At 43.3% G+C, this 24,103-nt stretch overlaps 1 protein-coding gene across 1 annotated transcript in view; it reads right to left on the reverse strand.

Moving 5' to 3' along the window:
* The window catches only part of LOC116906994 (aromatase), a 126,495-nt gene extending 104,491 nt beyond the window's left edge, over window positions 1–22,004 (reverse strand). The window contains exons 1-4 of the mRNA XM_032909921.1: window positions 21,860–22,004; window positions 15,283–15,433; window positions 8,980–9,134; window positions 4,518–4,694 (exon numbers count right to left, since the gene is read on the reverse strand). Coding sequence (XP_032765812.1) covers window positions 4,518–4,694; window positions 8,980–9,134; window positions 15,283–15,433; window positions 21,860–22,004 — 628 coding nt within the window. The remainder of the gene's footprint in view (window positions 1–4,517; window positions 4,695–8,979; window positions 9,135–15,282; window positions 15,434–21,859) is intronic.
* Between the last annotated feature and the right edge of the window lie 2,099 nt (window positions 22,005–24,103).

Below are 24,103 nucleotides of genomic sequence, written 5' to 3' on the forward strand. Positions count from 1 at the left end.
CACACACACACACACACCACACATATACACACACACACACACACACACAACACACACACACACACACACACACACTAGTTTGGGGGATGGGAACAGGGCTCAGAGACAGTGAAGAGAATTAGGACGCCCACTTTCTGCCTTACGCATTGCTCTGGTGTTTGGATTCTTCAATAAACACACATTATTTTTATGATTTATACGACATAAATAGGAGGGACTGCCATTTTAACCTACTCAGTACAGCTAAGGTGTGACAGAATTACTCTATCTTTCCTTAAGGTTTTACCAGATTCTTAAGATACATGGAGCAGCCGACACTCCCGTTCAGAAGGGAGCTCCTGAAGCACTGCTGTTTGTCTAATAGCCGCCTACCGACAGCAGCGTGGACCTCCATCGGTAATGCTGTTTATCTGACAACTGCTTACCGACAACAGTGTGGATTTCCTTCAGTATAGCTGTTTCCACCTCCGGATACTCTGCGATGAGAAGCAACATGACGTACAGAGTGACGGACATGGTGTCAGGGGCCGCAATCAGCATTTCCAATATACACTGATTCACGTTCTCCTTTGTCAGGTCTCCGCGTCTCTGAGGAATCGAAAGAGGAGAAGATGTGGGGAAAGGGAATCGAATTTTCATAAAATTATGGGAGGTGCCACTCAAGCACCTCAACAAAATGAAATGAGAGGCTCCTGTGATCAGTACCAAGAGTGTGCATATTAATATTCTACATACAGATAAACAGACAGCTGATTACTTATGCACCACTGACCTCCACACGCAGGTTCCCATCCAGTGGATTCAACTAACCTGGGCATCTCAGTGTATTTTGTTGTATTTTTATTGAGCTTTGAACTTTTGGGATTATTCTCTAAACAATGCAATGTATAACTATTTGCATAACGGTAGCCTTCAGATATTATTAACCCTATGGGGTGATACAAGTCTAGCATTCTAGAACAAGGTGGGTATTCTTGTATTTTGGTAGCTTCAGGGGAGTTTCCGTCACTCCCAGATATTGAGGGATATTTTTTACTTTCGGCGTCACAGGTCTCTTCTCTTTCTGATTTCATGAATTATAATGTAGAGGTGAGAACCGTGTCAATAAACAGCTGATCGGGCTGTTTTGATGGGCTGTCATAGAACATGGGGAACTCTTTAAGAAAAACCACGTCACAGTTCTAAAAGGATTTTCTAAGCAATGGTACATAGTCATAATATATACGCGGTGGGGAACTGTAGTTCAATCAGGCCCAATACTCAAAAATCAATCAGTTTACCAAATCCATACAGTCTTCCAGTTTTCTCTGCTGAAACTTTCCTTTTCTTTTCCACCAAATTTTGATCTCGTCTTTCAAGTCCTTGCTGAAGGAAAAGAAGAAGTAAAATTTTCTCAATTTAGACTCCCAGCAAAACAGATCCTGCTGTTTTAAAGGCATTAGTGCTCGTGAGTAAATGAGTTTGTGACTTTGTTCTTCACAAACGAATTGCATGAAGTCTTTTGTCTTATAGTACCAGGTTAACTGAGACTTCTAACACTGCTAAAATCCCAAGGCTAAATTTTAATTCTATGTTCCATTTTTTGATGATATGCAAGCTCTGATAGGTGTCAGTGTTAGATTATGCAAGTTCCGTCAACTCAAAAACAACACAGTGTCTTCGTTCCAGAGAGCCCTCAGGCCACTTATTTGGCCACTGCTAAGGCAGGTTCTTGGCCAGAGGCTTCCTTTGTTTTTGGTCTGTCCCAGTGCAGCCAAATGCTATGGAGTATTTCACAAGTAACTTTGTCAGCATGGCCCTCTGCACTCTGGGGGAGCATAAAACTTATCAAAGGGTCAACAGCCCCAAAGACAAATGGGCAGCGCTGTGCCCATCTAAAACTTGGGTTGCCACGGATCTCTCATACTTTCTGTAGAGCCAAGAAATCTAAAGAAGATGTTTGGTTTGATGAGGAGTGCTTGCCAGGCATTAAAATAACCTGATTTTCTTCACAATAGAACTTTCTCTTGAACAAAATCAGAACAAATTCAGTGGGAAAAAAAAAAATGTGAACCTAAAAGCAGAACTCCAGACAGAACTCTTTGGCGGTCTTGGGTTTGAATGCATAGATTACACAGCAAATTCGTTAACTTATCTGTTTGGCATCTAAATTGGCTGAGTTGGCTGGAATTCACAGTTTTCAAGTCCCGTGTCTTTTCGAGACCACAACCTGGACTCTCTCATGATCTCAGTCCGTTTGGGCTTCTCACCTCCCTCTGGCTTTTCTGGACTGAGGGAGTAATTACAGTTGCCGTGTCCTTGGTCCTGGCACCTGGAAGGGGTTGTTCGCCAAGTGAGATGACATAGTGGGTAAAAGGTCCTTGCCTCTTAACAATGGATTTGAGTTCAATTCCCCAACCACATAAAGAAGGAGGAAAAAACAGCTCCTTGAAGTTGTCTGAGCTCTGTGGGTTGCAGCACTATGTTTCTTTCTTACTAACGATGATGATGATGATGATGACATTGATGACGCATTTACATTTAATGACAATGGCATGTTTTAATTTGAAAACACCGAACCTGTTATGCTGCTAACATGCACAATTAGTTGATTCTGGAGTTGGGTGAGATATTATATACTGAATTCTCAAACCCAATTAACAGGCTCCTCAACGACTCACTTTCCAGTGCTAGGTCCATTTTATAGCATTCTTCACATGGCCTTCATACTTATCTATATTTTCATTGCAATAATCTGAGCTTCTTCAATGCACTGTTTTGAGCCTCATACATTGTTAATGATATGAAAGGATAATAAGCTAAATTAATTTAAAATAAGAAAAAGTCCTTGCCTATTTTTTTTTCATTTACACACACACACACACACACACACACACACACACACACACACACACACACACAAATGGAAAGGAATCTTTTTTTTGTTAAAATGCAATCACTTGGTTGCTTTACAGAGCTTTTTGGAGTTTAATCCTTACAGTCTTGCCATATGCGATAACATCTTTGTTTTGCAAATTAAAGAAACCTACAGTTGATAGAAATTAAGGATGCAGAACAGTATGGCATGCAGGTCAGCCCGAAGTTTAACAAGTATACAGCATACAGGGAACCAACATAACCCACGTGGGTTTATACAGGTGCTGTGGCATCTCGGTCTGTTCCAGCCACTGGCGACGAGGGATTCACAGCTCCCCACAACCCTTCCCTAACAGCCTAGGGCTGAGGACCAAGGAGCAAGCAAGGCTGGGTCAGCATACCGTCTGCCTAACTTCAGCAAAGACATATGCAGAAAGCCCGCCAGGGGAAAGGTGACGAGAACTTCCCAGAGGAACCTTGCATGATCAGATTCAGTTTCAGCCCCTAGGAAGTGCAGGAGACTGGAGATCAAAACCATGGGCTGGGAGGAGGAAGGAAGGGCTTAGAGATGATCGTTATGGCTCCGATGGTTTCCACAAGTGCTAGAGTGCGTGTTTCTTTCCTGCCTAGACCTTTTCTTTCAGATCTGCCCATGGCTGTGACTTCGCCGTTCAGAACATGTTTAAATGTCCTCTGAAGAGATACTTCCACGACCACTTGGCTCCATGATGGGCATGGCCGCATTGCTACCCCACCTCAAACCCTGTTCTTTACCCTGATCCGTTCTTGCCTTGAGGCACTCGCTATCGCTTCCATGTAACCTGGGATTTACTAGCTTTACTGCTCATGTACCCCCACTGCAATATAAGCTTCTCAAAGCTGAAAACTTTACCCATCTTCCCGATTCTCTCCCCAGAACCTGGAACATAAAGTAGGCAGCCAATACATATTGGTTGAGTGAACAGCTGAATCAAGGAACGTGGTTAAAAATTAATTTAGGGAAATCACATACTAATGTCAACAGCTTTTGGGTGGTGGTAGTTATGGGCACGTTTTTAAATGTTTGCCTTTTCTCACTTAGCAGAGAAGGTAGGATGCCTTGTGGGGTTGTTATAAATACTAAATGGTAGGCATGCACATAAAGTATCTTTCAGATTGTTTGGTACAAAACCAGCATGTTTAGTACATGCAAAACCTGAGCAGCTGTCATCACACATCTTGTCAGCATCAACAGCATCAGCACTGTCACTTTATCGTTAGAGACCAGCAAGTTCTCTTAGAGTGACTTTGATAAGAACATACATGTGTATATAAATATGTGTGTGTGTGTGTGTGTGTGTGTGTGTGTGTGTGTGTGTCCCAAAGAATGGTCAGAAATGGTTAAATATATCCGATTACCAGTGCTATGTCAATGACCACATTAACAGACAACGTTTGCCCATTGTAGGATGCTATGCCTTAGAGCAACACAGGAGATACAGAAGATGATGGGGGTTGACCTCTACTATAAGGCAGAAATGCTGGGGGTGGTGGGGATATCCTTAGGGAATATTTAGAAATGCTGGAGCCAAGCACAGTGAAGTGGCACTTTGCTTCTCACTACTGCCCCCACAGGCCCGTTTGAAAGAGAACAGAATGCATGAGAACTCAAGTCCCAGTACCGTCCAGGGGGATCCCCAGGAAGAGCATGTTAGAAGTGTCCAGCATGATGTGTCTCATGAGGGTCACCACGTCCACGTAGCCCGAGTTGTCAGTGACGTCACCCAGCCTGTCCAAATGCTGCTTGATGGATTCCACACAGACTTCTACCATTCGAACAAGACCAGGGCCTGTCAGAGCTGAAGAACAGAAATTCGGCCATCATAAGCACCGGGGCACATAACACAGCAGGTTACTTCAGCTTTATATGTCAGGAACAATTGTCCCCAACTTTACATTAAATAATAGGGTGGGAAATGTTACAATAATCTCACATACTTTCTTGTGTTATCCGGGTTTTCTGCAAGAAGTACTTACCTTTTTAACTAAAATTGAGCAAATGGATATTACTTTAAAAAGATGGTTCAGGTTAAAGCCTTTCTTTAAGTACTAATCATTTCTTTTTTTTTTCTTTTTTTTTTTTCAGAGCTGGGGACCGAACCCAGGGCCTCGCGCTTGCTAGGTGAGCGCTCTACCACTGAGCTAAATCCCCAACCCCAGTACTAATCATTTCTGAGACTGCAGATGAAACATTAATACTTCTGGGATAACACCAACCAGTGCTTTTTACATTTACTGTACATGGTTCCCTTGAGGTGATGGCTTGGATTTTATTGAGGTCACATTTATTTGGCATTTTAGCATGTAGATGGATATTAACACAGAGCCAGTGACTGGTCCTTAACTATTTCCACCTAAGGTTCCTAGAAGCAGAGACGTACAACACCAGTCTTAGAAATACTGAGGTGTGTGCCCTTTCCTCCTATGCTTAGCCTCTCTTCAGACTCATTTGATAGAGCAGTAGCAGGCAGAGCCAGTCCTCACGTGCTATGCAGGTGTCAGTGACTGGGGAACTCCTACAAGAGGGTGACAACTATTTAATAGCTTTATGCTTCAACCAATCCTGCATGAGGTGCCTGGGCACATATTTGTCAAACAAATGGATTGGACAAACAAATGGATGGGTGGATGAATGAATGAATCAATGAATGAAAACACGTAGAATGGATTGGTTCCGCCCTCCTCTTGCTCTGCTCCTGATCTAGCATTTTCCCTAGTGGTCCATTGTAGTAGAGTTTCTTTAAGGTTCTTTCAGGACTAGTCTCTATTTTTATGTCTTTTATTCAGATTTGCTATCAAAATTCTTTACATGGCATGGAAATTTTGGGGGTACCTTAAAGGCAGAATGCCAGGAGATCATCCTCTCAAAAGAGGGTGGGGAAACAACAAAAAAAGTAAAGAAACGTATTTCAGAAGACAGACTTTGCAAATAAGAACGGAAGCTTGACAGCCTGGTGGCTCGCACTAATCCCAGCACTCCTGCAGCAGAGGGATCGTTAGAAACCACTTCCGGGCTCATGAGTTCAGGCCAGAACAGTCTACAGAGTGAGACCTTGTCAAGAATGTGGTAGAGGGTGTGTGTTGGGGGCAGAGTTGGGGGAAGGTGATAGGAGAGAGCTGGGGAGACCAGCCTAAGGATACTCTGAAGAATCCCAAATGTGTTAAAGGAGGCTGAAGTAGGAGGCTTCCCTCGGAGTGATGGGAAGGGACTACCTGAGCTTTCTCTGTTCTCTGATAGTGATCACATTCAAGAGAGGGGCATATCATCCCTAAACACCTCAGCCCTTTGAGGGAAGGGGTGGCACCATATGTCATTCATGGTCTTTGTCCGAGTGAATGCAGGTCTTGTCTCTGTGACAGGAACCTGAAGCCATACCTCACAGGTGATCAGAAGGCAATATGACTGCTTATGGTCACTGGTGTATGTAGATACGTGTTTCAATGTGCTTAAAATACTCTTATCTTGCTCCAAAGAAAATTCAGCAAATCCTTAAATTTCATCAATAAATAGCTCCTTTGACAGTTTCAGTAAACGACTTCTCTGCACTCCGACCTACCTTTCACCCATCTCGCAGGATGAACCATTTCCGCCACCACTGTATTTACCCACAACCTAACACAGCCAGTAGGTTAATGATTTCATAGCACTACTGAGCGTGACTTAGATTCCAAAATGTGTCCCATTTTTTTTTCTACTTTCTCAGGGAAACCAAAGGAATCTAATTCCCAAAGGAGGGTTATTAAACTGCTTAGGACTCTCGCTATTCATGGCTGTCTCAGTAATCATGATGCTGTTTAGTAAGTAATTAACTTACCGTTTGGAGAAGTTACATGACCTTTCCTCATCCACCCCTTGCCACTGTAGCAGCCCCACTTGTCTTCATGGTTCATGGTTGTGTTTTGTTCTCCTTGAACTTTTGTCTACTACGGTGGGGGGGGGACTTTCCTAAAACCACGCCCAAGTGTTCACATCCATTTCCTTAAAATAATTAGTGAACCCTTGTAACTCTTGGGATATACTCAAGTCCTTGACTTAATGAGAAATGTCTTGAGTGATTTGATCCTGCCTTTCCCTTGGCCTTAGGTTTGTCCTTGGGGGGTCCCTAGGTGTGTCACGATGATCTATCTTTCTCTGCTGTCAAATGTCCTGGTCATTGCTCTTATGATGTCTGTCTGTGTTACACTTTCTTAGTTAATTCTACTTCATCCCAAATTCATCGTAAGTACCACTGCTCTGAGCTGTCGTCCCTGGCCCCTTGGTGGCTTTAGGTGGCCCACGTGTCTGTTCTCTCCAGCCTCGTACAACCTTACCTAAACAGTATTTGGTAATGTGTAGGTCGTCCTTACCCAGCCTTCCTATTACCTGGTCCTCAATGGCAGGAGCAAATCTTTCTTGTTGTTGTAATCTCGGTACCTAATACAATGATGATTACACTGGCGTGTTAAATGAACAGATAAATTTAGAGATTCTGTTAAGTCTTGAATGTCAAGGGAATAGGGTATCCCAAATATTAGCTGACATATTCCTAGTAAACCTGGGCCAGATGAAGAAGTAAAATACAATTTTCAATGCTGTGGAGACAGACATCATATGTTATATAATATATTCATATAATATATTGTTTTGGGTGTGTATATATATGAATTATATATTATGTATTTTCATATTCATATAATGTATTCATTACAACATCTCAAGTCCATGTTCTATAATACTCATCAGTTTCCGTGGATAAGGAAATAAAGCACAACATACTAATGGACGTCACTGAAGTCCTCCTATGGACATGGGCCCACTATAATCCTGAGACCTATACTTTTCCATTAATCCAGTGTCAGTCTTATAAGACATAAGGAGATAGATCGGCTGCAACACAAATAGTGGCACACACACAAAAAAGCTACCCAAAGTTTCCTGGGGTCCCAATCACAAAGTGACTCAAGAGTGGGTCCTCAAGAGGATGAGATGATGATATGTCACTACGGTAAGTCCAAGCAAATCCCAGGAGTCCTTAGCGAGGAAACTTTCCCAGCTGAGGCTACAACAGAAGGCACGACAAAGAGAGGCAGGCAAAGGAAGACTGGGCCTGTGCCATCAGACAAGGGATGATGGGCTCTACAAGCCGGAAGAGGTAAGATCAAAGATGCCTCCTATCCGGAACCTCCACAGGCTTGCCGTCACCTGCTGGGACCCATGACCGACTTGTGATCTGCAGAATTTTACAACAAAGAGCATGACTTGTATCCCGAACTGTCTAGTGTGTTATGGCAGCCAGAGGAACCAAGCACTTGTCTAAGGCAATGGGGCTAAGTCTTACAGACCCACAAAGTCTGAATGGAAGAAAGAGTTTTGACAGTGCATGGTCAGACCTAAAATTGTTCCCTCCTGATGCCGTCTCCAGTGCGATTGCCAGGGCATGACAGTGTCTCCTAATGCTTGATGTTAGTGTCAAAAATTGGCCCTGTGTACTTCTCAACATCTTCATGTTCAGAATGACACGGTAAGGGCCAAGGGCCAGCCTCTGCTCACCTCTGACTCACTTTGCCGGTGTGAATCTCAACCTCTCTAGGACTTCATTTCTTCATTTATGGTTGCATAAAGCTCAGAGGCTGGATGAGGCAATATACAGACCCCTCCCCCCATGCTAAGATTCTCTGGTTTCATTTGCTGACTGTTTTCTCCCACAACATCTGGCCTGTCAGACAGTGGATCTGCCAATGTATTTTTCAGTCGTGCTTACAGCAAACATTAAGCTGAAACACTAAATTCTTGGTTGAAATGACCCTAAGCACACAGGTCCATCTCTTCAGAGTTTGTTGTGGCTATGATTACAGACACTGTGTTTGCACTGGGGGACGGAAGGCGTTAGGTTTACTAATGTTGGAATCTTAGGCAAATCATTTAACCTATTCGAGTCTTAGTTTTCATTCATTTTGTGAGGTTGCTGTGGGATGAAAATGTCAAGCGTTTAGAAAGTTTATCTGTATTATTTCAAAATTATGTGGCAGTAAAATTTAGAGCATAGTCTTTTTAACAGAAGCACCATTGCAGACCTAGGAAAATAATGCAGGATTCCCACTTACCTTTCATGAAGAAAGGGCGGACCGTTCTCCACAGGCTGGGGTTGTTGTTAAATATGATGCCATTCTCGTGCATGCCAATGCACTGCAGCCCACGCTTGCTGCCGAATCTGGAGATGTAGTTGCTGTGCTTCATCACATGGAACATGCTCGAGGACCTGGAAGGCAAGCAAGCCAGCTGTCAATCTGAGAGAGGGGAGGGAGGGGCTTTATGGCAGCCCACCTGACTGTGCGGTGTCTGTCTTGACAGAGGCGTGTTGATCCAAATGGAAAAGTATGATTCCAGTGTTCAGGTTAAATAAGTATGCCAGGTAGCCCGAGATCTCCCCGCTTGAGTAAACCATTTCTACTTTCTGACTCCTCGCGATGAGCGAGTGAAGTAGCTCCAGGTGGATGTGCTGCTGATAAGGCCATTCCAGTGATCAGTAGGGGGCGGTAGAATATTCCCTCTAGTCCAAGTGTGGCTACTGAAAGTGCATTCAGAAGACATCCGCCATCACTCTCTTCCCTGGATACTTAGGGACTGAAGACTGCTCCCCTATAGAGACTGCCCCCCCTACAGAGACTGCCCCCCTGTAGAGACTGCCCCTATAGACTGCTCCCCAAAGATTGCGCCCCACAGAGACTGCTCCCCCCATAGAGACTGCTCCCACAGAGACTGCCTCCCTACAGAGACTGCCCCCCTACAGAGACTGCTCCCTGTAGAGACTGCTCCCCTACAGAGACTGCTCCCCTACAGAGACTGCTCCTATGGAGGCTAGCTAAAGCTGTCTCCTTGACCCAACTGTATATCATAAACACTGCCTCCTTGTTTATCCCTCTGTAGCGACCCTTCTTCCTTGCTCAGCTGTATTCGATGAAGATGACCCTGCCTCCCCACTCAACTCCGTGTAATAAACACGCTGAGCTTGGGATGGATGAGGAGTTGCCAGAGGTTTATTCCACTAGAATTAATTGTGAAAATGAGGTAAAACTCCAAAATAATGCTACAAATATCTCATTTAGTTGGCACTGATCTCAGAAAAAAAATTAAAAATAAAAACCGTCAAATCAAATTGTCTCACAATTTAACTCCTAATAATATTGATAAATTTTTAAATTTTTAATTAATATTTTAATTTATAATTTAATTTATAATTTCTTTCTATAAACGAAAACATAAAATCAGATGTTTCAAATCGAATTCCAACAAATCAATCTGATACTCCAAACTTAGGTAGAATTATCACTCTATAAAACAAACTGAAATTACTGATAATTAAAATAAGATTCACGGCCTTTCTTTCCTAACTTACTCTACAATTAAAGCAGAAAGTATGTTTTTATGTTCTTTGGTCACGATGAACAGAGCATTGTTTTGGTTTGGTTTTCGTTTTCTTCTGCTCTGGTTCTCAGGGATTCTGTACATTACATTTGTCTGGTGAGCCCAACTGAACCTTAGCTTAGTTGCAATAGTTAATCCACGTGTCCATTAGAGGGCGCTATCACCCTGGTGATCCTGGCAGCCTGAAAATTTAGCCAACAAAAAAACAAACAAGGAAAAAACGGCCACCAAAAAAAAAAAAAAAAAAAAAAAAAGGCAGTTTAAACCAAAGTCTTTTCTCAAGGTGAGGCGGCGAGGCAGAGTTTATCCAAACAGAGTAATTAGACAGTAAAGGAGAAGGGACTCTTGAAGGACAAGCCCACACTCCTGGCCAAGACCTGACCCTGAGGTGAGCCCTACCGGCAATCCTAAGTGAGGGAAATGTCCTGTTTGAGAAAGTGAGGACCTCCCAGCAGGGTGCCCAAGTTCAGAAGAGACAGTGGACAGTGGACGGTGTAATACTGCTGAGGTCAGAGACCAGACTTTTAAATATGATTGAAATTAAGAGATCACCAAAATGGGCAAACCCTCCCACTTCTGACAGAGAGAGGGAGAGTGGGGGAGGGAGGAGGGAGAGGGAGACAGACAGACTGACAGGCAGATGGGCAGGCAGATAGACAGATAATTAAATTCAGGTGGGTCCTCCATACAGTTCAGCATTTCTACTCAATCTCCCCATCCATTCTCTTTCTCTCAATCTCTGTGTCAGTCCCTCCTCCAAACTAAGACTAGAAATTTCTCTGAGGAAAGAGTGGAAATTAGAAGTTGCTCCCTGGGACCTAAGCTATCCATTCAGCCTTTCTTCTGAAGCCTTCCTTCACTTGCTGAGTGAAACGACCTGCCCTTATCCAAAGCCAGTCCCTTCTCATGTCCCTGGGACATCACCTCATTTCATGCAGTGCGGACACACACACACACACACACACACAGTATACACACCTTTTCTTCTTCATTAGCAATTTTCTCTGTAGCTCTCCATCCTTGCCACAGCTTACAGGAGTCACATGACCAGGTGCTTTATGCAAGCTGTTACTGTATTTCCTTTCAGTCCCTCTGCCATCTTCGTCGTTTTTTGAACAGGTTAGACAGGCTCTGCCTTGGGGCTTCTGCCTTCTGTATGATGTACATTTTCTCCAGATTTCTGCCTCCCACTTTGAGTCTTTTGAAAAATGTATTTATTTTATTTTTCTATTTGTGTGTGTGTGTGTGTGTGTGTGTGTGTGTGTGTGTGTGAGTGTACCCAAGCCTTCATCTATATAGGCATACATGTGTTGGTGTATGCATGGAAGCCTTTGGTTGATGTTGGGACTCATCGTTGACTACTCTCCAACTGTATCCATTGAATTACCTCCCCAGCCTTCTCCTAAGTCCGTCCTCAGTGAGGCCTGCCCCCACCTACGCACAATTATACCACAGCCCTACAACTCACCCCCATCCCGACCTTTTTTTCCAATTTCTCCCCCTAGAGAGTACATAGTACTTGGTTTCCTCAGGGTTGTCTCTGACTTATCACTGAAAATCCCCTAGCTTAGAAAAACTCCTAATCTCAGGCAAACTGAACAGTGGTCATCATGTATACACTCCAAAATGACACTTCCATCACAGGGCTGCACAGTTAGCAGTGTGACCCCAGGAGATTATACCACCTGACAGCCATCATGGTCATTTCATATAGTCTACGGTGTCAACGTGACCTCGGATGCACCCACATTAAGGAGTTTATGGCTAGACTGTACATTTCACCTCTTTATTCACGGTATACCAACAGTATGCTCTCCCGTGAGAGTGGGGACTTTGAACTGCTCTTATTCTCCAGTGTAGTAGTACTGCTGTGTTCCTGGAGTAGAGCCTGGTCTGCTATGCCTTCAATGCCTTCTCATTCATCAAGGGAATATAAAGTCAATTATTACTGTTAGTACATAAGCTCTTAATATAAGTTGAACAAATTCTTTGTAAATCCACACATAATTAAGATAGGTATGCAAATAAAACTTTCATTAGCACGTTAATTGTTAATTATCCTTTATGAATGATGCTCAAATTATTTTTATTTTTGTATTTGTGACAAAAATAAATGTACACACACTTACACGGGTATATAACATAGCATCCATCCATAGCCCCTGGTGTGGAACATTAACTGCCCAGGAGCACTATGTATGCTTTAGTGCAGATTCCATGGGCATCCACATCTCAGGGCTTTACCTCATAGTTCCAAGATGTCCAGGCAGCATGCAAGCAGCCTCCTGACTGCCTAACCTGAAACTCTGCTCCTTCAGGACAGGGCTAGTTGGAAAAGCTGGACTGCGGTCACTGCATAGTTGTAATGACTCTAAATCTCAAAGTTTTCAAATGGAAAAGAACTCGGGCGAAATAACAATCTTTCTGAGGTCCAATGGGGTTGTTTCAAGAGGCACAGGTAGTTCTGGAAAGAACTTGAAGAGCAGGCAAGGGAGGGAGATAGGGACAAACAAGTCCTATTCCAGAGGGGAGCTCAGCCTTTAACAACAAAATGGAGGGCTTGAGGCAATTAAGGAGAACACAAAGACTCCAACAAGTGAAAGGCCTGAGGGAACATAACAAGAAGGGAGCTTAGCGAGCTGGGGGAAGGGTAGGCAGGAGTCTGAGCCTCTCTGTGAGTCAGTGCTGTGCTGGTCAGAGTCACTGAGGGCTGCTTTCCTAGTGAAGAAGGGGTGTGTAGGGCACCTATGGATCTGTCTGGTGACCTAAGTTTCTAAACGTCCACTCTCTGGGACGAACCTTACCTACTACTGTGTTCTCAGACCCATTGTTCTTCATTTCAAATCTAGTCTTCTACCATCCTCTCCTTGGCTAGACTCAAGCATAACGCAGTAAGAGAAAAACCACCCAGTGCTGCTTTAGTTCTTTGTGCTTGTCCCAGACGGAGAAAGGCACCCTTACCCCAGAAACAACTTCCCTTCTTTCCAGGTAGGAGTTTGCCAAGCTCCACAGCTCTGGAATCACCTGGAGAGCTTAAGCAGTACTGGTATCTGTCTACAGCCAGGCAAGGTCTCAGAGCCCATGCCCAGGAATTCCTATACGCCCCTACCTACCTTAAAGCATCGGAAAGAGAGAACTGCTCGGGCAGATCTTCGCTTGAGTAAGTATAAGCCTGTTTGCCAAGGGAAACCAAGGAAAAGAAGCCATGCCAATAGAGTAGGGCGAGAAGTCTGTTCTCTGTGCTGAGAGGAAGATGTAGGAGGGACTGTCTTAGACAACCCTAAATGGCATTGGGGGTTACAAATTACAAAACACTTTTTAAGACAATAGCCAACTGAAAGGTGACTAAAACACTAAAAAAGGTAGAGAAAACATCTCAGATTTGCTTGAATCAGAATGACCAGACTTCAGTAGATCTTAACATCTCAAACCAAAGCATAATTGTGGTCTAGTCACAATGCATTTGAACCATCTGAAAGCTTGTTGAAAGCAGACCATGAGGGCTCAAGTCTAGATGCTTGTTTAGTAGGTCTTGGTGGGTACAAGCACGCATTTCTGACAAGTTCTGAGCTGTGCAGCTGTTGTTAGTGAGAAAAACCTCTTCGCTGCTCCAGGAGGAGCATGACACGCCCCATGTCCATCCCCCACCACAGTGGTTTAGGGCTCCATAGATGTAGTCTGCCTCAGCCATTCTTTAGAGCACTACAACATCAGAAGGACACCTCAGGCAAGAACTAGGGAACAGATCCAGAACAACATGAGTGGGTAGTCTGAAATATTTGGAATTCTAGGATGTTTTTCACCTGCGTGCCTGTCAGTATTTACTTCATAGAACTTGTCTTCAAGAAAACTATTATATTTGATAAAAGGACATATATAATCAAACAAATCAGTAAAACACCCTGGTAGGTGTTAGCTAACAGGAAAAGCCCTATCGGCTCATAAACATTAAAACATTTATGATATAGTGGTTGTAGAAAACTTCGCTAAAAGTCAAGATAGCTGGAAGTCTAGTGGAATCTTTTAAAATGTCTCCATCTTCTCAGATTGATAGATAAGAAAATTAGTGTGCAACGGACAACAAGAACTTAGTAAACTCCACGATGAACGTAATCCAGCAAAGTATAACAGCTCAGGAAGGAGAACTTTAGTTTTTAATGGGCACTACAGATCCTAGTTGGTTTCAGATGGCTCCGCCAGACACTGGCTCACAGCCACTGATTGGACAGTTGGTTTCAGATGGCTCCGCCCAGACACTGGCTCACAGCCACTGATTGACAGTTGGTTTCAGATGGCTCCGCCCAGACACTGGCTCACAGCCACTGATTAGAGGATAGCAGCTCACGGCTTCTGCCTTTGCTGTCTGGCACCTTGTAGGTGGTAGCCTGCAGGGTGAACTGAAAGCTATGGGTCACAAACCAGCCTCCGCTTTGTTGTTTAAGGATTTGGGGACTGTTTTTGCTTTTGTTTTTTACTCGCTTACTTGTAGAAATAACACCAAATGAGCTCAGAGACGCAGGAGACATGGTCTGTCTTCCCTGAAGCATGTTTGGCAAAACCCAAGCCATCTGGTCTCTTAAGTTTCCACATTTGTGACTCAGAGGAATTTTGAATGACTTCCCAACTTCCTATGGTTCTTTATCTACGTGTCTCTGGCTTCAACTCAAGCAAATTTTAATTATTTTCTTGTCCACAGTATCAGTGGGGCTATACGGCCATTTGTCACCTTCAATTTCATGTCGCTTTACCAAATACCAAGCTATCAAAATGAAGTGACTTTTTATAAAGAAAACTCAACATTTTTTTTAAATAGGGAAAGCTTAGTCAAGGCTGAAGGTTTTAAGGCGGCAGTAGAAGCAGTCAGAGCACAAGAGGTGTTCGGGTAACTGAGAAGGGAGCCCAGGCCTGGCGCACGATAGCTAAGTGAGTTCTTAGTGAGTCATGTCCTCAGCCACTCCAGCCTTGTTTATTCAGGGACTCACTTGCTGATGATGAGTGTCTCCTCTCCACTGATCCAGACTCTCATGAACTCTCCATACATCTTATTGTAGTAGTTGCAGGCACTTCCAATCCCCATCCACAAGAATCTGCCATGGGAAATGAGAGGCCCAATTCCCAGACAGTAGCCAGGACCTACAACAAATCGTAAGAACACAGTGAACTTCTTAATAATGCAAAAAAAAAAATTGTCCTTTCATATTCATTTTTTTATATCTTCTGGAGTCTATATGTGAGTCACTCGGTGTGATTTAAAACAAAAGCAGAGATCACACGAGACTCTCCGCCTCTTGAATGAATGAAAAGCACGTGGCTTCGCAGTAGCTGCTCTTGATCTGTCGTCCCAACTCCTCTAAACGGGAGGCTATACACTCGTTTCTAACAGTCTGGAATAAAAATCGGTTTATCTGTCTGGCCATAAGCATAGAAACTGGGACAGGTGACGAGCTGATGAAACTGTACGGCTGCCCGCTGCTCTTATCTGGATGGTCTTGGTTGTGAACAGCCCAGCTGACAGAACGAGCCTGCTAGAACCAAGCGTGGTGTTCTTTCTTCTGAGGGGAGATCTGCCAGGATAACAACGTCTGGTCTCAAAACATCCACCGCTTTTAAATGGCTCCGTTTGTGACGAGGAGTCTTGAGCAAAAACCTCACGAAGTAATACAAACCTGAGAACTCATTATTAATCTACGCTGGGGCTCACGCACCGGGGTCTGGTTTCAGCAGAGAGCAGTGTCTAGCTTACAGCCTTGCTTACATAGACAATGTAGGGTTATGCAGAACCAGAACCCAGGGGAAAGGGAGGGAATTGTATGTGGTTTATGTCACAAAACAAAGATGTAGCTCGATTTTGTTCTGCTAACTCTGTAGCATCCAAAGTAACATGTTTGATTACAGCCCTTTCACGCGTATGTGTCATCACGATTTATGTTTGGGTTTGTTTGTTTGTTTGTTTGTTTGTTTGAAACAGGGTTAAACTGCTTAGCTCGGGTTCTCCTTGAACACCAAGATACTCCTGTCTCAGACTTCCAAGTGTTGGGATTCCAATCAAACCTGGTAGACTTTATTTTACAAGTGGTTGGTAAAAATTAAATAAAAATACCTTCGATACTTTAAAATTTATCGTGGACAATTTTTTCTAATCTTTTTAAAAATTCCATAGAGTCAGTGAAATCGGTATAAAGCCAAGATATGTCTAGTTGTAGAAGACTACAAGGTCTGTGTAATAATCTAGAGGGTGTAAGCTGAATCATCTGACCTGGATGTTCACTCCCAAGTTAGAAAACACTGTTTAACAATTCGCTTTGGAGTAACTGAGTTCTTACTAATACGATTATCAGACCTCCTCCTCCTTCTCCTCCTCCTCCAACACCTATTTGAAGAAAAGATCTTTGAGTCAAAAGATCAATAGAATCAAAATGTAGCCAAAGGTTTTCAATCTTCTAACTCTAGTAGCACCACATTATATCATAGGTGACTGGAGTTATATTAAAGTGATTCCCTTATGTTTGCTCAAAGATTTAAAGAAGCAGATTTGATCAAATGCATGTTTCTCCAAAATATCAGATATACCAACTTTTAATCTTTAAAATGTGTTGTAAACAAAATACCAGTTATATTATAACAATTCATCACAGATGTTCCACAAGTGTTTTCAAATGAACTGTGTGGGGTATTTAATATAAAGAGTGATTTTGATTTTTGAGTGTTGTCCTTCACAAACACACACACACACACACACACACACACACACACACAGAGAGGGGGGGAGAGAACACATATACACTCATGTATGCATGCACACACAAATAAATTTTTAAATGAAATAAAAAACAATTGTTGTATTTTAGGCTGTTTTTACATTTAGACAAAAAGTGGAGGAATATTACATAAGATACATTTAATTCTACATGAGGCTAAGTATTGACTAAGAAAAGACTTGTCTACAAATATTTACTTAATAGTCAAGCTCCATGAAGCACAAAGAGAGAACTATAAATGGCTTATATTTGGGAGGAACTATTCCCCTACTAGTATAGTATTCCTCCACCATAAAACAAATTATCAAAATAAAAACATTTTGAGATGAGTCTTACTATGTAGCACCTGGTTGGCCTGGAACTTGCTATGTAGACCAGGGTGGCCTCGAACTCACAGAGATCTGCCTACCTCTGCCTCCCAACTGACGAGATTAAAGGCCTCATACCTCATACCTGGCCAAAATGAAAACATTTATTTCAAAAGATATGACAATGAAGATTTGTATATACTGAAAAATGAAGTTTGCTAGACAGTATGTAGGTTAAGAGTCTGAGTATTTAGCCAGACGATGGTAGTGGTCATACAAGGCTTTAATCCCAGCACTCAGGAGGCAGACACAGATGGATCTCTGAGTTCGAGCCTGGTCTACAGAGTGAATTCCACAACAACCAGGACTATATAGAGAAACCTTGTCTAGAAGAAAGAAAGAAAAAAAGAAAAGGAAGGGAGGGAGGGAGGGAGGGAGGGAGGGAGGAGGAGAACGAGAGAGGGAGGGAAGGAGAGGGAGGAGAGGAAGGAGAGAGAGAGAGAGAGAGAGAGAGAGAGAGAGAGAGAGAGAGAGAGAGAGCTTGAATGTTCTACCAAGAAGAAAAGCAGAGTTTGGGATACTTAATGACCAATTATATGTCGCCTTAATTTATCCAATAAACATCTCCTGAGACCCTAATTTAGATATTTTTTTCCAAGTCAGGGTCTATAGATAACCATGAAAAGTACAATAACTATATTCTTGCAGAATAGTAGTTATGGAGAAGATGTAAAAAAAATAAAAAGCAAATAATTATAACATATTATACATATATGTGTTCATATATTCCTTCCATTTACATGTAAATCTTGAACCACAGATGGGTAAAATATGAGGCAAATATTCTAGTTGCTTCCACATTAGGCAGATCTCAGCTTCTCGGATTGGGAATGCTTCTCTAGGCATAGACTGACTTCGAGAGAGTCCCTCAGCCCACTCCCAGGAGCAGGAAATACTTCACTGTCCACTGATGTCCCCAGAGAGCCTCCTTAAAGCTGACAGCTAGCAACACTTACCAGCTCTCCTAGGTGGGAAACTGTCATTCACACCTATGGATACGCCCTCCAGAGACCCATGCTCATACTTTTTACAGCAAGACTGTCCTTAGGACCCCAACTGGAGACATTGTCTATCTATGAACCGTGAGATTTTCATAACCGCTCAAGACTATGTAACAGTGGAAAGGAAGCACAATGCTGTCACCACCTGGATGGATCCTACTGACCTACAGGTGATCAAAGGGAGTGAAGGAGACAAATAGTATACAATGTATTGCTAAAATATTTAAAACAAGATAAAAAAAATCCCAAAACCTATATTGTCTGAGGGTCTCAATTAGGTCTCAAACTGTAACAAAACAAGGCAGTAACTGTTACAAAATTGAGGGAAACCATTTACCTCTGAAAGAGAAGGGAAAAAAGGAGGAAGGAGAGAGGGAGAGATGGGGAGGGGGAGAGAGGACGGCATGAAAAGCATCTGGAACACCATTAGCACCCTATTCCTTGTGCAGGACTCTGAGAGCAAGTCTGCCTCCACCTTGTACAGCTGTCTGTGAAATATCTTCTTAAGAGGAAAATAAGGGACCTGTTGTCATGTCTGTTCCCTCGTGTCACTCTCTCCATGTGTGATGCCCAGGGAAGAATATATTATCTTCTGGGAGAGAACCAATGTCAAGATTGGAGCAGCCACGTGTTCTCGAGGAAGGGAGAAGGCAATGAATCCTGAACTAGAGGACCAGGAATATTGATCAGAATTGAAGTGACGCCACCTCCCACTGGACCAGTCTTTGCTCAGACTTTTGCAGCCTCCCTCCCCTCCCCTCCCCCTCTGTATCAGCCAGCCTTTGCTACTTTTTTTTTTTTTTTTTTTTTTTTTTTTTTTTTTTTTTTTTTTTTCCGGAGCTGGGGACCGAACCCAGGGCCTTGCGCTTCCTAGGCAAGCGCTCTACCACTGAGCTAAATCCCCAAACCCTTTGCTACTTTCTAGATCACAACCCACACCTTTGTTTCTTGCCCACCCCTTGCTGCCAAGCACCAGATCTAGCTGGACTTCTCTGCAAGCATAAGTGACAAGGCTTAGACCCATCTATGAGCCATAACACATGGGGTAAAACCTCTCCTCTTTGACTCCAGTTTCTAAAGAAAAAGAAAAGAAAAAAAAAAAAAAAGCACTGTCACCAGTATCACCAGACAAAGTGAGCAGAAAGCTGCTCTAACTGAAATTTACTAGGTAAGGTAAGGGCATTTAGTTACTACAGCCTTTAAATTCCCTTAGGCTTTTTAGCACCCTGAATACCCTCAAATGTGTGAATCCAAGAGCCCAGAGAGCCATTATTTGGGAGCAATGACAGAAGAGTTTTCTTACTTCCTATGCCTGACAGGAGCGGGAGAATCCGGGACTATGCCCCTGTAGAGAACTGACCAGACCTTGTATTTCCACAGAATGAATGTAAGGTAGGAACTCACAGCATGAGCTCCTCCTCCTAGGGGCTTATGGTCTTTTCCAGCTCCTGTCTTTCTTCTAGTTGGGCATCAGCAGGCAATTTCCCTCCTCCGGGATGTAACCCTTTATTTTGTTTGGACTTTGTGGCTTCCTGTACTTATTAAACTGTGTTACTTGGCAACACAGATCATAAGGGTTTCCCCTTCTAACACATGAAGGAGGAATTGGGCTTATCTCTGTGGCTTTCGAACTTGGCTGCTCATGAAAAACCACCAAGGAAGGGTTTTTACAGCATCCACCCAAAGGCTCTACCTCAAACAGGACCAGTGTACTGTGGAGGTGATTGACAAGCAGTACCACATCCCCTAAGTGGTAAGCACAGGAAGTCCCACCTCCCTTCCTGACCCGGCCAAGCACTGTCACTCGATGCACCTCTTTTTAGAGTACATGCTTTAGCCAGGTGTGGGGTGCGTGATTTTAATCCCAGCACTCAGGAGGGAGAGGCAGATAAATCTCTGTGAGCTCAACACCAGCCTGGTCTACATTAAATAATGAGTTCTAGGCCAGCCAAATAGCCAAGGCTGCATCATGAGACACTGTCTCAAAACACAAAACAAAACAACAACAACAACAACAACAACAACAACAAAAATGTTGAAGGTTGCAGTTCAAACGCTCTGGGGAAGAGCTAGCAAACTCCCTCCTTCAAAGTTGTTCTTATACTAAAATTTGAGAATCGGGTGGCTTCCTTGATAGATAGCCAATGCTGTCCTCTTTTCTGTTTGCAAGATGCTCTTACGATCCAGGCAGGTTGGACTTTAGTACCTGAGCCTGTGATATGGAAATAGAGGAGAGAGTGTTCTACTGCACCCCACCCTACCTTTACCTCACTACTACTTTCCCCTGGCCAAGGGGCTCACCATGGGAAAGGAAATCTGTGGAAGGGAGCATTCAAGCCAAAACCGCGATTACTGGAGGCTTTCTCCTGTGGAGGTGACATCACCAGGTAGAAATCAACACCCTAACTCGGTGTTCTGCTAAATTAGAAGTTAAAGTGATTATAAGAGCCAGGCTGAATCAGACAGATGGGCAACTATCGGGAACACTTCAGAAGGAATCCAGGCACAGTGCTCTGTCCACGCACCTCAGCACGGCTGCCACGTTCCATTGCCCTGTGCAGAGTCTTGGCACATTCGTGAATCTGTAGTTACTATGGTATTAAAACAGGACTTGTTGGATATTTCACGGACTTAGAAGCTATTGATAGCTGTGAGGAGCTCACGCCTGAACTTAAAGACCTTATCTGAAATTTCTGTCTATTCTGAATTAACTTGATAATTGATCATTTCAGCCCCGGTGGCAGAATTGTTCGCTGAGAGTATCAGAAGAATTTTATTAGTCTTTGCTTTTGACTGACACAAAGACCTTTGGATGGTTCTGTCAGACTGTGATGCTCCCAGAGAATGGGTCTAGTCCCTATTCTTCTCCGACTCCCCAGTGCCCATTCTACCCCCTAGGTAACAGCACCATCACCACGCTGCCAATAAGATAGAGGAAGAATAAGATTAAGAGAAAGAATAAATGCAAGGGAGGGAGGGGAAGGTGTCAGTGAGGACAGAAAAGGGAGGGCAGTCCAGAGACGCTTTGCCTGCAAAGCAGAGCTGGAATTAATCAGAATCTGGTGCTGCTTGTTTTAACTTAACCGAAAATTCTAGAATTTGACCTTTCCCACTCCATCTCAAACCTCCCAAAGCACTGTACAGACTCTGGAGAGTATCTAACACCCATTTGTGATATGTTCATCTGTCACGGGCAGGTGATTAGTTTAATATTTCCTAATCCTCAGGCATCCAGCTGTGAGCTGTGCTTCAAACACAGCTGCAGTTCTCAGGTTTGATATACATACATACATATACATACATATACATACACATACGTACATACATATACATACATATACATACACATACGTACATACATACATACATATTCATGCCATGGACCAAAGGGCCCCGTGAAACACTTTCTGTAGGTTTAAAGCAGCAGCTTACCTGGTATGGAAGATGAGCTCTCACAATTCCGAATCAGGAGGAGGAGGCCCATGATCAGCAGAAGTGGCATGGCACTGACAGGCACAGTTTCCGGGACCATGATGGTGACATTATAGTGCCTGGGGTTCAGCATTTCCAAAAACATCTTGTGCTATTTTGCCTCAGAAGGAAAAATGTAAAGTTCTATAGGAAGAAAGCAGTAGTGATGTTAGCACGCAAAGCAGTAGTTTGGCTGTGGCTCCTGTCACTTGTAAGGGTGCTGGAATGGAGAGATGTTTTATAGTGACAAGGCAAGACAAATTTGTGGTTACAAGTCAAAACAAGGATGACCTTGGGAGACTCAGGTCCTGTTCAGCGGTTGGTCTGATAGAACCTTATCATCTTGCCCTTGAGTGGGTAGAGTGACGTGCATACTCAATTGAGAGTCAACTTTCTGAAGTTCATTCCAGAGGAACAATCTCCGTGTGATTTCATCAGCAGCATTTGCTGAGGCAATCCTCCTTTATTTAAAGCAAACTCAACTAACAAATCAAGAGCAGGTAAAGGCTCCTACTCCAGGTCTAGTAACCTGAGTTCATCCCCTAGGACACACATGCTCACACACACACACACAAAATATATAATTATATATATTTACATATAACTATAAAAATAAATCAACATACACAATGTCCCAATTCCTACCCTTGACCAAAATTACTTTCCCAGACTGTACCCTTCTACAGAAAGAATGCATTTCTTGGACACCATCAGAGTGTTGAAGGAGGAGTCTTCATTAGGATGTCTATGAAATTCAAGACATGTTACACATGCCAGTCTTTCTCTGGTGGCTTTAATGAGGATCTAGAACTAGAACCATAGGCTGTGTAAGCAGTGTTCATGGGGGTCGGCAGGGGAGGCAGTGGGGATGGGGCTGTGCTGTACAGAACAGGGCGAACAAAAAGGGAGAAAAACAACAGAGTGGACAGAGGAGAACAGGAAGAGTAGCATACCCAGCAGCGACTCAGGTGTCACCCAGTGATGGCTTGTGCCCTGTGCAGGTCATTCCTTTTTTAGGCTGAACAGCTGGTTTCAACAACAGCGTGTCGCTGTGTGTCTTCAGGGAGGAGTTTTAGGGATGGCAGTAGTTCAAAGAAACCAAGTTGAAGACGCTGGCATCGTTATCAAAATCATTTTCCGATGGTAGATGACACACTCCACACTTATGTAGACAGAGCCAAAAGTTTAGGAGACTTGTCAAGATCGGCTGAGTTTGACCTCAGGCTGGAACTCTATGTCCACAGAAGTGATTTCAAATTGGTTGTCAGGAGCTCTGTGGATATCCTGATAAGCTGCAGAAGTTTTTGTATGTGTTCACATATGCTTTTTAAAAATATAGTTTAAGTGTGTGTTTGCATGTGTGTATGCACATATTTATGCGGGTGCTTGAGGAGGCCAGAAGAGGGAGCTAGAGTCACAACACTCGTGAGTCGCCTGCCATGGGGGCTGGGAGTTGAAAGTGCACATTGTGTAAGCCGCCAGAACTCTTAGCTATGGAGTAGGGTCTCTCCAGCCCTCACGTGCAGTTTTGAGAGGAGAAAGTCCATAACTTTCACCAGACTCTAGGGCACTGTGTAATAATAACATTTCTCTCCTGACCTCCATGCAACCACAGAAATTTCACAATTGAATTCATTCAGTTCGTTCACTATGAGTTAACTCGTTAGTACTCTACCACTTCAGTAATGATTGACTGGGACATGTTGTGCATGTGCTAAGCAGCTTCATGGTTAGGTTTCTAATTGGTCTAAGTGGAGGGTGAAGGGTCTGCAGCTGTTTGTAGCTGCTCTCTTTGTTAATGAGTAATTACTTTGGATGGGTTGAGGTTTTTTTCTCTTGCACAGAAAAAGATGCTCAATAGAAAAAGGAAGCAGGCCAACGAGATAGCTTAGGGGGTAAAGGTGCTTGCAGCCTGAACTTGAGCCCTGGAACTCACAAGGTGAAAGGCAAGAACCAACTCTTACATTTTCCTCCGACCTCCACAAGGGCACTGACGCCTTGAAAGCGTGCACACACACACACACACCAAATTAAACAGTGGGAGAGAAGAAACGAAGAGATGTTGAAATACTTTTGATAACTTTATTTTTGAAAAGGGGGGAGGGGAGGATTCATGTTATGTAATCCAGGCTGGCTTGAAACTTGCACTACACCTGTTTTAAGAACCTTGCTTGGGCCGGGCAATGGTGGTGCACAACTTTAATC

Source organism: Rattus rattus, chromosome 8 (assembly GCF_011064425.1).
Source record: "Rattus rattus isolate New Zealand chromosome 8, Rrattus_CSIRO_v1, whole genome shotgun sequence".
Taxonomy (NCBI): Eukaryota; Metazoa; Chordata; class Mammalia; order Rodentia; family Muridae; genus Rattus; species Rattus rattus.